General features: G+C 37.7%; 3 protein-coding genes across 3 annotated transcripts; 2 read left to right on the forward strand and 1 right to left on the reverse strand.

Moving 5' to 3' along the window:
• Window positions 1-515: 515 nt before the first annotated feature.
• LOC107705190 (transformer-2 protein homolog alpha) lies at window positions 516-1,975 on the forward strand. Its single transcript, XM_016508371.1, has 3 exons — window positions 516-723; window positions 1,175-1,249; window positions 1,394-1,975. Exons 1-3 carry the CDS (start codon window positions 701-703, stop codon window positions 1,770-1,772), a joined length of 477 nt encoding a protein of 158 aa, XP_016363857.1. The 5' UTR covers window positions 516-700; the 3' UTR covers window positions 1,773-1,975.
• Window positions 1,976-4,918: 2,943 nt separating this feature from the next.
• LOC107705191 (pancreas/duodenum homeobox protein 1-like) lies at window positions 4,919-7,293 on the forward strand. Its single transcript, XM_016508372.1, has 2 exons — window positions 4,919-5,370; window positions 6,830-7,293. Exons 1-2 carry the CDS (start codon window positions 4,983-4,985, stop codon window positions 7,192-7,194), a joined length of 753 nt encoding a protein of 250 aa, XP_016363858.1. The 5' UTR covers window positions 4,919-4,982; the 3' UTR covers window positions 7,195-7,293.
• Window positions 7,294-8,309: 1,016 nt separating this feature from the next.
• LOC107705192 (2-oxo-4-hydroxy-4-carboxy-5-ureidoimidazoline decarboxylase) lies at window positions 8,310-9,323 on the reverse strand. The gene is made up of 2 exons (XM_016508373.1): window positions 9,066-9,323; window positions 8,310-8,987 (listed from the first exon to the last, which is right to left on the reverse strand). Exons 1-2 carry the CDS (start codon window positions 9,310-9,312, stop codon window positions 8,638-8,640), a joined length of 597 nt encoding a protein of 198 aa, XP_016363859.1. The 5' UTR covers window positions 9,313-9,323; the 3' UTR covers window positions 8,310-8,637.
• Between the last annotated feature and the right edge of the window lie 3,158 nt (window positions 9,324-12,481).

Genomic DNA, 12,481 nt, shown 5'->3' on the forward strand with positions numbered 1-12,481 from the left:
TTAATTAATTTAAAACCAAGAGATATAAATGAATTTTATTTTTGCTTATTGTAAATGCAAATTATACTTAAGTTCCAATTAGTGGATTTCCTGGCTATAGTGGCTATAACAAATTGAACTAGGACACATGATATTAAAATAAAGACCCTTATTTATTAAATCTTAAGCGAAAATAACATAATAGCTTAAATAGCTTTTTAGAGAATGCACTGGAACGTTTTAGAGCATGTAATATGCTAAGGGACCATGTAGTGACGTAAAGAACCACCGAATCATTCTTGAACCACTTCATTTAGACGAACCGTTCAAAAGAACCGATTCGAGGAACTTCTGTCGGACTCAGCGTGGAGGCGGGCACTCACGTTGTCAATCGAATAGCAGGTGTGACCATTTAGGTGCCTGATTGAAATGCGCCCTTATGTTTTACGCATAGACTGTGTATGATTTTTAGACGCTATAGTTATTAATTATATATACAGAAAGGTTTAACGTTTAAGTGTGAATTTTGCTGTCATGCATGTCCGCAGCTGATGTAGGTTATATTTTACATCCGTTTTTTAGGTTAGGACTATGATCAAGGACTAAGTCAAACGGGGTCCTAATTTGGGTTCTCATCAAGTATAGGAAATAACACCAGTTAGCAAGCAGAGCTGAAACGAATTAAAATTTAACACTGAATGCGTTTCAGTTTAAATAAATCATGGATGAAAGTGAACTAGAGAGGTATGACATAACTTAAGATACTGTTTTTTGCTTACAACCGTTTTAGTGGGCTAGTTTATGATGTTATGTTAAATGTGTGACCCGGCTGAGTGCAGCTGTTTAACGGTCAAGATGTATTGGTAATATGTGGTCAGGTATCATACTACATGTAGCAATCATCTCCGATATCTTACAAGGAAGGAATTATTCATTTATATAAAAAGCAACCATGTGCTTTGTGACATTACCTGTTCTGTTCTATGTTGTGATAACAACATTAGTTGTAATTGAGTGTAACTTGCTTAAAGATCAAAGTACTGTCAGTACAATTAAGCATGAACGTTATAGAAATACTGAATACTGTCCCTGCAGTCAGGAATGAAAATGAAACGATAAGTGCTTCGGGCCCGTAGGTTACAGCAGTACAGTTACCCATTTCTCTCACTCGTGTAAATATTCTTTCCTCCAACAGGAAAGCAGTGGAGGAGCTCCTTAAAGAAACTAGCAGAGCAAAAGTCCGTGCTGAGACAATGGGTGCTACTGGATGGTAAGTATAGATAATCATGTTGAAATTTGCTGTCCTTGATTGACAGTTTACAATTTAGAAGGCTTTATATCTTATAAATGAATACTTTTCGGAATTCCCTTATGTATCTTGAATCTAAAAGCTGGTTAAATTGCTGTTTTCTAGGATGAAATGTCCGCTGGGAAGCACAAACAAGCGCTTTCTGCTGAACACAATTCGTTCCTCTGCTGTGACGCATCAGCCTACAAATCAGCGTGCTTTGGAGAGGGGAAGAGATGAACATAGGTACAAAAGAGCTTGTGAAAAACATCATAACACGGACTGTGAAAAGTGCAATCACAAAAAAGACTATTCACACAGAAGATACCACTCTGACTCTCATTCGCACACTTCCAAACACCGCTCTTCCTCACGCAATCATTCACCATCCCGAAGAAGACACTCCCCTCACCTCTCCCGGAAGTCAAAAAGGACTCGATCTCGCTCACCAGTGCGGGACAGTTCCCCAGATGTCAAAAAATACACTGACAGAGGGGGGAAATGATGTAACACTCTCTTTGTAGCTTTTTTGTTTTGAGCACACATGAGATGTCTACATGTCCTATGAATGCCTACAACAATATGAAGGCATTCTGCAAATTTCCATTTGCATTATATTGCTGAACAATAATATTAAAATAGCATTTTTAAAACAACTAAAAGACGGAATTTGATTATTGAGAGAGGCTGTTAATATCATTTCAGAACTATTTTTAATAGGTCATTGTGTATCCTTGTTTCCTTGATTTTTTAATATAATTGTATTGTTTGTATAAACATATACTTTGTGCGTGTGTTCACACTAAGTATATATGTTTATATATTATTAATTTGTGTAAATTAAAACTTAACCAGCAATAAACATGATGTTCGTAGCTACAGTCGTAATTACTCCGGAATATATCAGCAATAATTTAGATTTTCTCAACAGTGGTCTATGGTTTAAAAAAACGTTTAGAAATTAACGTTTGTGCAATAAACGCGAGTGTTTGTCGGCGACGTTTCTGTCATCCATCCATTCAGTGCGTGGTGTCAGAATGAATTATTGCGCCTGAGATTTTCCTCAATGCGCGACTTAAATTTCATTTTAAATGTCATTATCATTCCTTTGCGGCGGTTAGACATGCTTGCCCAAGCTTTACTGTCGCCACTAAGCAAGCATATTTTATCGCCATTCATCCTCTTATTTCTTATCAAAGAGTCTGAAAGTAAAGGCTCGGTTTCCGTGATCCACCTGGTTGCCCTCACCTCACAACGTGATATTTAATTTAAATCAAAATACACGTATGTTAGGCTAATTAAAAACTGCAGTATTTACACGAGTAGCCAAAACGGCATTTTCCTTCAGTTTTATAGACGAAGCATTATGTGGGTGTAGGCCACTGGGTTTATCAACATCTGATTACGTGTCGTTTTACATAACGCAATTGTACCATTATGATTTATCTGAACTCCCATTATCGAGTCGCACTTGGACATTTATAGCTACATATTACTCCTACTCAAACATACAAGTGGTTTCAGAACGCTTTTGCGTGTCTCCTAACTGGTTTATTGCGTTTTATCTGAAGTCTCAAAACGCATTTTAATTGCTAGCCGATTTTATGTACCAGTGCCTTAAGTTGTGTATTTTCTCTCTGGCATGGCAAAGCTACATTTCTTATCACTTTACACCATTATCCCTCTCATATCCTTCCATGGATATGATTCCAAATAGCGTCGTCTCACTCACGCTTCATAAAACCTTTTGTACTCTTTCAACATTGTGAAAATAGTCTCGGATAAATTGTAAAAATAGTCGCGGATAACGGTTTCCTTCCCTTTTCAAACTAGGTCATATATAAACACCATTAAGCGCCGTTACGAGGCTTGATTTGCGAGGAATGGATTTGCCTGAACTTTATGACGGGCATGAGAGCCCCATTAAGATAGGAAAGAAAGTGCCATTATTGTCATTTGAAGAGGTCCATGCAAACACAGCACTATGCCATATATTCTCGAAATTTGCTTGAATATAATAAAACATTCAGTTTTTATTTAAAAAATATATATATAAAAAGTCATGTATGTGATGTATTTACTTGTCACTTTTTGAAGTCTTGACAAATGCAAGGTTGTAGTAAAGAATAATGATTTAAATGTCATTCGTCTTAAATAACGCTTTATTTATTTATTTGTTTTATTCATGCAAACGAATGGAAAGGATGCTCGGATGGAGTTCTGGAAAAATAATTGGTCAAAGAATAAAATTTCCGATGTCAACACTTTTTACAAACGTGTTAAGTTAAAAAGTCTAGTTGGGGGACAAATCCAAAACAGAGAAATTCAGAAAGTCTTTTTAAAATTAAGAAAAATTAGAGATACATTAAAAAACTTAAATCTATAATAGGCTATTATTTGTTTTTTTAAATAATTATTTTTTGTTGCTTCAACACACAAGACTTGGGAAATTCCCCTAATTGAAAATCACCTTTTGCTGCCCATTTCTCTCTTGTTCTGACCTCTCCAAACTGACTGCCAGGTGCGCTTACGTTGCGCACACATCTCAAACTAATTGAGTTCTGTTTCACTCTCAATGTTAATTCGTTTACACCGAACAGCTCGTTTTTATTTATCCACGAGGACTTTAGTTTAATGGACCGTGGACGGGTGTGCTTAATGACAGGTAAGCTTGGTTAAAGCAAAAGACGGACAACATGTTGAGAGGTGTGCGTAATGATTGCCCTTGTCACCAGTGTCCATAGATTTTACGTAACAAGGACTTAATGGTGCCTCTTAATGTGTACATTTAGAAGCCCACGCGCTCTTTTTACGAGAAAAAGAAATGTTTAATAGGTCAATTCTATCTTACACATAGTATTCGGCTTCAGATAAAAATGCGCTATTCAGAGTAGCCTATATGTAAAAAATAAATATGAACTTTTTAGACCCCCCCAACCACTTCGCACCCTGCTACACTTTTTAAAACGAGATCAATACGTTTTTTTTTACCATTTTCCCAAAGAACATTTTAATAAGGAAGTAAAGACATCTTCCCACTAAATAACATTTTGTGCAATAGAAAGTTTCCATGGACGTTTAATGTTATTCATAGATGCCAAGTTATAGGCTATTTGTGCAGTTACTTTGTTGTCATATTTTGTTTTTGCTTAGAGAATTAAAGCTCAAGGTCTGGATTATTTTGCCTTTGATAAGTGTGAATCGATCCTGCCTCTCTTCTATCGGAAGTTGATAAAGAGAATTTGAGAATTTCTAATGTTTTATCAACATTTTTTATTCTACATTTTGAAGTCCCTTTTTTTATACCCGTTCGGTGTTCATTGAACAGCGGCAGCCTTTTCTGTGGAGATCAGAGATACGGATTCCCCGATTCACCTGTCTTTGCAGTAAATCTAACAACTGCAGGTGTAACACATATAGTCGCAGGCAAACAGAAAGTGTTTGCCAAGGGCATTGATTTGAGCATGGTCAGTTCTGTTCAATTATTGTCAAACCGCGGGGCAGTCGAAAGGAAACACGTACAGAATCTACTGCCAGTTGACAGCTTTGTGTAAACAGTGAAACCAATGGTGCAGCAGGGTCACATGGTCACGGTGGCACACCTATGAGGCCCTCGATCGGCGCCAGACGCTCAGACTGCAGGTAGAGCAGAGGTCCTGATCAGGGGCAGGGCGCTGGCTCGTGTACAGCACGGTTTCCCCGGTCTGTGGCAATCATGAATCGGGAAGAGCACTATTACCCTCCTAACCACCTGTACAAGGACTCTTGCGCCTTCCAGAGACATCCCAACGAAGATTACAGCCAAAACCCTCCACCGTGTCTGTATATGAGTAGACAGACTCAGTCCGTCTACGCCTCACCGTCCTTGGGCAGCCAGGACCAGCCAAATCTTACCGACATTACTTCTTATAACATGTCGACCCGGGATGATCTGACAGGGCCTCATCTTCATCTTCCCCAGACTCCGCAGACATCTCTACAGACGCTCGGCGGTTACGGAGACTCTCTTGACCTGTGCGGGGATCGGAACAGATACCATCTGCCCTTCCCGTGGATGAAGTCAACGAAATCTCATACGCACGCCTGGAAAGGACAGTGGACAGGTAACTCTCGTACTTCGGCCGTTAATTTGTAGGTTTACCAATTAACTTTTGACAAAATTAAAGCAGGCCCTAATGTCAAATTCATGCTTATGATCTCCAAAGTGCTTAAAAGAATCATTGTGCTACAAGATTTCCATTTGGAAGTAGATGATTGAATTTCTAATTACCCCATTTAGTTAAAAATAACTTTGTTTTCGTAGATTCCAAACGCATCCATCGTTGTTCAGAAAAAGAAAAGGATATAGCCGACAGGACCAGGGTTCTGACAATGGGCTGGGTTTCCCAAAGGCATCGTAGTAATGCTGAAACGCGGCCCTGAAAAAGTGTTATTGTCGTAAAAAATCGTTAAAGCAGTCACAATTCAGTAATATACACATCCCATTTTTCTTGAGTGGTCCTTCAGTGAGTGGTCCACACGCAAATTACTTTTTTGTCTTTCTTTTAAAAGACAAAAAAAAAGATAAAATACTTTTTGGTCTTTTATCGCCCATAAGAAGAAAACCGTTAGAAAGGAAGTAAAGAAAGTTCGTTTTTTGTTTCTTTGCTTTTGTCTAGAAATTCTATACTGCATACAATTGATGACTTTTAAGTGCCTGATTATTTTTTACATAATTTCTAGAACAATGTTAATAGTTATATTTACTGTAAAATGTTACGATTATTAATTTTTGTAATATTAAAAAAAATCGTGAAATAAAAGTAAAAAACAATAACGGTATAGAAGTAATTCCTTATATAATATATACATACAATTTGTCATATATACTTATTAAAATAGCCTATAATTGATAGGCTATTATTATTTTGGGATTAAATTAATGACCTGATGAACATAAATAGCCTATTACTTGACCATTGCAAGGTATCCTTTTTATGGAACAGTTTTACAGTGAAAATGAATTTGATCTGGATTTCTTTTACTTTGAAGAAATTTTAAAGACTAATTTTAATTCCCCAATTAGTAGCCTATTTTATTTAGACGTCGGATAAAAACATTTCTAGCGGTGAATGCACGTCAAATTTCACCAGATGCTGAGTGATTAAAGCCTATATTGACGGAAACTAGGCTACAACACAACTTTCATTCGAGACCATACGCTATTTCTTGTCATTGAATCTAACAGCCAAAGGTGCCCTATTGAAATAAAAAGAAACTAGCCTAATTCGAGTTAAATGCATATTATTTTCAGTCTGAAACATCTGGTTTAAATGCATATTATTTTCAGTCTGAAACATCTGGTTTAGGGTAGTCTTCATTTTTACATGAACTATAGGCTACTGAATTCAGTTGGGAGGTTTTGACCTTTGAGTTGACGCCCGTGAGTTTTTTTTATATATATATATAACGCCCTGATCAAACGTTCAGATAACTTTCAAACTGTAATATCCTCAGAGGCAGATGGTGTCTGTGTCGAAAACATGACCTTACTAAAATGTCACTACTGTTATTCTGTTTTAGGACCTTACATGGTGGAGGCCGAGGAGAACAAGCGCACGCGGACGGCGTACACCAGAGCGCAGCTGCTCGAGCTCGAGAAAGAGTTCCTCTTCAACAAGTACATCTCGCGCCCGCGCCGCGTGGAGCTCGCGCTCACCCTCAGCCTCACCGAGAGACACATCAAGATCTGGTTCCAGAACCGACGCATGAAGTGGAAAAAGGAGGAGGACAAGAGGAGAGCCAGAGGAGTGGACCCCGAACAGGATTCCTCCATCACGTCCGGAGATCTGAAGGAGGAGTCATGTGTCGCTCCGGGAACGGGACCCCCCTCACCCCTGCACTCTCACCTACCTCCAGTCCCACAAGACTCGTCAAACAAACACTGACCAAAAGAGACATGTGTCATCAACACAATCTTTCAGCCTGCCATCGACGTGTGGAAATACAAGTGTGCCAGTGACACTGACAAGAGTGCGTCAAATCCTGTAAATCTGTACAGTATAGGCCTACTAAAAGATTGACAGTAGGGGGCGATCTCAGTTGTGTGAGAGGCGAAGCTCCCCTGGAGTCAGTTTCTTGGGAGGTGTTTTTGTGTAATAGAAATTCATGACGTCATCAAATGTTCATGAGCAAAACTTTATTGGACATTGTTATAATTGTATTCGTATTTATAGATAGACAATGAAAAGTCAAATTCAAGTGAATATCTCTCTTATCATGAATTTCTTTCAATAACATTCATAATATTTATGTAGCTACTGCTAAACAAATTAAAAGCATGTGTGCAGTGTGCCGTCATATCATTTGTTTTAATTTGGTGCAAATAAGTAGCCTAAAACAAAGGAACCCATAAAAGACCGAGAAAAAATTTGTAATGCAATAATTTTATATAGCCCTATTGGAATTATTCATTATTAATTAATCAGAGCAAGCTGTTCAAGCATTTTTAGGATCACTATGAGGGTACATTGGCAAAAACATAAGTACTGCCATTTTTCTTATACTTCTCTTTACTATAGATTTACAAAGCATCAAAATTGTTCTTTTATTGCGTGAGAGGCGCCAGAACCCAGCTAACAGGGAACGTTGTCACAATTTGGCTAACGTTCTGGCAAGGTTCTCTCAAAGTTGTGAACAAACATTCTGCCGGTAACGTTAATAGAAAGTTCATTCAAAGTTATCTAGTCTTGAAGAGGCTAGCGTTCTCAAAACGTTAGCACAAACCATTACATCATTCATGGAACGTTTTTCTGAAACATTTTAGTTGGATGTACACGAGGATACTTGCTAGTTTCAGAGGGTTTAGACCAGGGCTGTCCAAACTCGGTCCTGGAGGGCCGGTGTCCTGCAGAGTTTAGCTCCAACCCTAATTAAACACACCTGAAGCTAATCAAGCTCTTACGAGGCATAGAAACTTCCAGTCAGGTGTGTTGAGGCAAGTTGGAGCTAAACTCTGCAGTACACCGGCCCTCCCGGACCGAGTTTGGACAGCCCTGGTTTAGACATTCAAACGTAATTTTCCCATTACTTTTGCTAAATGATCAAATAGAACGTGCCTTTATTTTAATGTTTCCCCTAACGTTCACATAACACAGAAAAACGTTTTTCAAACATTTAAAAACCTGGACGTTTTAAATGTTCAGAAGGCATTCGAAAATAACGTTTGCATAACTTAATGGGTTTACGTTTTTAGAACAAACGGCTACTTCATATGGGTCAATTCGGCATATAGGCCTTCTTATTTTCTATGTGTGGATTAGCCAATTTTTTAAAGAAATAGGCTATACAATCAAGTAGATGCAGTAAAAAAAATTTGTAACGGTAACTTGTTACAGTTTGGTTTGAATGTCAGATAAGACAATATTGCGTAACCTGAGGCTACAGATTTTTTTAACCTCTTCAATCGCGCGCTCTCGTTCCGCTGCGCGGTCATTCTTCAAGCGTTCAGACAGTTGGCCCACAATATCTGCTTTTTTGTTGAGACGGGCACAGATGACAAAAGGGAAGCCAAAGCGCTCCTTGTACTCCGAGTTTAGACGGTACATTTGCAGAACCTCTGCGGAGTCCAGTGTGGTCATACCGGCTCGACTCTGCTCTTCTTGAGACTCGCGTGTTAGTGTCCCGCTCTGGAGGTCCCGGCCCGCCAAATCAGGGTGACACCGCAAAATGCCCGCTTTACCTGAACACATTCAATGTACTTAACCAGTAAATAAATTATTGTGTTTAAAACTTAAGGAAACAAAGCAGAAGAAATCACCCGAGTCTGGTAGACGGATAATGAATTCCGTTATGTGAGCCTCGATGTCTGCTAGATCTTTGAATGGCCGGTGGGACCATATTGCAGCCGAAATGAGGGGGCATTTCTCAACCACATTACCGAATAGTTTCACAAAATCCTCGTATGTTAGAGCATTTACCACGTTTATGTCCATGGCTCCGGCGCGTGTCCTCTGCAAACTATAGGGAAATGGCAAAAGCCAATATTGGACGAGGTCAACGTCCATTGGGGCAACAACTGTTCCCATTTAAATATCAGTAGTTGTCTCAATGTGACGCACTAAGGAGGATGAATATCCTCATTACACAATACAGGTATGATTATTGGGGTTTATATATCCTATTTAAATTTATTCCATGGTCTGTCTTGAATATTGGATTCCGATTGGCTGGCAGGTATGCAGTAAAACCATTTAATGCACAGGTAGTTCCATATTACTGTTCCATATTAATGCGCTGCTTTAATTGATGCACACATATGGAGCGAATTTTGCGACAACATTAATCAAACAAATCCAGCGTTTTGCAAATAAACACAATTTGCTTTGCAAATAAAAACTCGACTTTCAGACAAACGCAAAGTGATTTGCAAATACAGAACTCAATTTGAGAGAAAATGTAGAGGTATGGACAGATATATGTATTGTGTGTTACAACTGTGAGACTCATTTGCCTTTTTATGAGGAAACTTGGCTTGATTTTCTCACAAATGCGTGCTGGCAGATTTTCTCACAAATGCAATTGAGCGACTTTCTTTTCCAAAAACAGCAGATGGCGCTGTCGGTCAATTTAAGAGAAAATGGGTATGGACAGATATATGTATTGTGTGTTACAACTGTGAGACTCATTTGCCTTTTTATGAGGAAACTTGGCTTGATTTTCTCACAAATGCGTGCTGGCAGATTTTCTCACAAATGCAATTGAGCGACTTTCTTTTCCAAAAACAGCAGATGGCGCTGTCGGTCAATTTAGGCTACGCTAGTCTTCGGAGACCAACCTTTTCAGACAAATATGAGTGTGGAACAGGTGAGTTTCTGTCTTACTATATCTATAATTAACCATATAGATGTTTTAACAAAGCGACCCTACTACAATGTCAGTGAAATTCACAATAAGTGCTGTAAAGTTGAGGGGTATAACAATATATCGTGTCACAATATATTGAAATACTATAAAATGCAAATGTATTGTGGATAGCGTCACCTGTGTACCAAAAATGAAAGCGTTTTGAATTGTATTTTTACGTTAGGTCAAGTAAGATTTATTGTCATTCTGCTATATATGTTGAGACATAGCCTACATTGGAGAGAAATCTCTGCAGTAAAAGTTTAAACAAGTATAAAACTACACATAGACAACCTACTGAAAGGAGTAGGCTAATCTAATTATACAAATAGGCTAAATCAAACTAGTTTAAGTTCAGGTGAGCTTAATTGTGATTCAGCTATATAAATGTACTAAAATATTATCTAAACATTAATATCCCTCACGGAAAATTAACCATGGTTTTACTAAATAAATACCATGGTATTTGTAGTACCGCTGCCATTATAGGAATGGTCACCTGCAAAAAAAAACATTGTTACCACACTTTTACTATAGTAAAAGCAACTTTAATTTTCGTAAGGGATATCATAGTTTATTATCATATTTATGTTTATATATAGCATAGTTTATATACACGCCTTGTACAACATTTAAAACTAAAAGTGGCCTGTAAGGAGATATTTCATATTTCAACCAATATACCGGCAGATTTTAGTCTGACAATAGCCTGTTTGGAAAAATCCAATTAAAAATATGTAGCTTTTTATATATGGCCGAGCAACATTTTAACTCATGAAGTTAAGAATAAAAGGCTACTGTCAGGAATTATATTAGTGGCTCTTCAAAACGCAAACATTCGTCATCTGAGTCACTCCGAGAAGAGTCCTCACTGTCCAAAGTGTGTCTTCACCCATGTAGCGCTCCATCATCCAACACACAGAAAAAGAAAGTAGGCTAAATTCTATGATGAAGCTTGACGTTTTGATGCCATTTTTCGGGGGCATCTATATGTTTACCTGGCTGACCTCAGCTCATTAACATCTGAACAGAGGGCTCAGTGTGAGGCGGGATCACATTAGCGATAATGAGGTGAGACAGGAGAAACTTTACCTCTCCTTACTTTCATACGGATTATATAATCAAAGAATATTTGTTTTCAATTTGAATTGGTTTTAAAAGTAGACATTTCAAGCTTTCTATACATATATGTATCATGTATGTGAGGCACATATTCACTGAGATTCAGGTTGTTTTATTCATGTGCCTGTGAAGAAAGTTCCTGGAGACCGAGACGGCAGAGAGCGCACCCTGTTTGTTTTCTTTATTTTACAAAAGCACATTGTTTTGTTGTTATTATGACTATACACAAATGTAAGTAGACCCTTTGCAGTTTCAAATGATGCCATACTCGTATCTGTATTTTTTATTATTTTCGTGGTCATCAAGAAAACGTGACAAAACACGCCGGCGCGGTCTTCGACTCCAAAGATTATTTTCTAATCATTACATTGTTAAACTCATTCTGAAATACTAGTAAGCCACTGTTTGTTAATATCATTCTGAAATACTGGTAAACCACTGTTTATTAAAATGCTGAATTTAGTATTATATCAGCGTGAACTTGATCCTTCTCCCCAATTCACAGGACAAGAGTGACACCAGAAGAGAAATATTAATAATTTTGCTTAGCTAAAAAATACATAATTATTTTAGACACAAATGATTGCACAGTGTTACAACATTTAAAAAGTTTTAGATATTATACTAAATAATGTGATTTGTTTAAATTTTTTTTATTAATAATTAATGACCTCTTGGGTGATATTACTATATCTGATAGCCTACTAAATTAAATTGTCTAAGCTTTTATTTTTGGCACACAATATTGTCGCTATCCATAATACATTTGCATTTTAGTATTACAATATATTGTGACACGATATATTGTTATACCCCTACATTGTTTTGAATGTTGAACAATTGTATCAACATATGTATATATTCTATATCCCGCGTAAATTAAATGTTTAGCCATGTCACTACTGATTTTTGAACTAATCATGTTAACAACTTTGTGAATCTGACCGACACTGTAGTAGGGTCGCTTTGTGAAAACATCTAAATGGTTAATTATAGATATTGTAAGACAGAAACTCACCTGTTCCCCACTCCTGTTGGTCTGCTGTATTCCCTGAAAAGGTAAACAGGTGTTTCGGGTCTCAGGAGACTAGCGTAAATTGGCCGAGAGAGCGCCATATGCTGTTTTTGGAAAAGAAGGTTACTCAATTGCATTTGTGAGAAAATCTGCCTGCACACATTTGTGAGAAAATCAAGCCAAGTTTCCTCATG

The sequence above is a fragment of the Sinocyclocheilus rhinocerous genome, unplaced genomic scaffold (assembly GCF_001515625.1).
Source record: "Sinocyclocheilus rhinocerous isolate Xijiao unplaced genomic scaffold, SAMN03320098_v1.1 scaffold594, whole genome shotgun sequence".
Lineage (NCBI taxonomy): Eukaryota > Metazoa > Chordata > Actinopteri > Cypriniformes > Cyprinidae > Sinocyclocheilus > Sinocyclocheilus rhinocerous.

Excerpts from the sequence above, each read along its gene's own strand:
- LOC107705191 (XM_016508372.1), top strand. The coding sequence starts at position 4,983 with ATGAATCGGGAAGAGCACTATTACCCTCCTAACCACCTGTACAAGGAC. Across the intron at positions 5,371-6,829 it reads CTGGAAAGGACAGTGGACAG|GACCTTACATGGTGGAGGCC; the intron begins GTAACTCTCGTA and ends ATTCTGTTTTAG.
- LOC107705192 (XM_016508373.1), bottom strand. The coding sequence starts at position 9,312 with ATGGACGTTGACCTCGTCCAATATTGGCTTTTGCCATTTCCCTATAGT. Across the intron at positions 8,988-9,065 it reads TATCCGTCTACCAGACTCGG|GTAAAGCGGGCATTTTGCGG; the intron begins GTGATTTCTTCT and ends GAATGTGTTCAG.
- LOC107705190 (XM_016508371.1), top strand. The coding sequence starts at position 701 with ATGGATGAAAGTGAACTAGAGAG. Across the intron at positions 724-1,174 it reads GATGAAAGTGAACTAGAGAG|GAAAGCAGTGGAGGAGCTCC; the intron begins GTATGACATAAC and ends TTCCTCCAACAG. Across the intron at positions 1,250-1,393 it reads ACAATGGGTGCTACTGGATG|GATGAAATGTCCGCTGGGAA; the intron begins GTAAGTATAGAT and ends GCTGTTTTCTAG.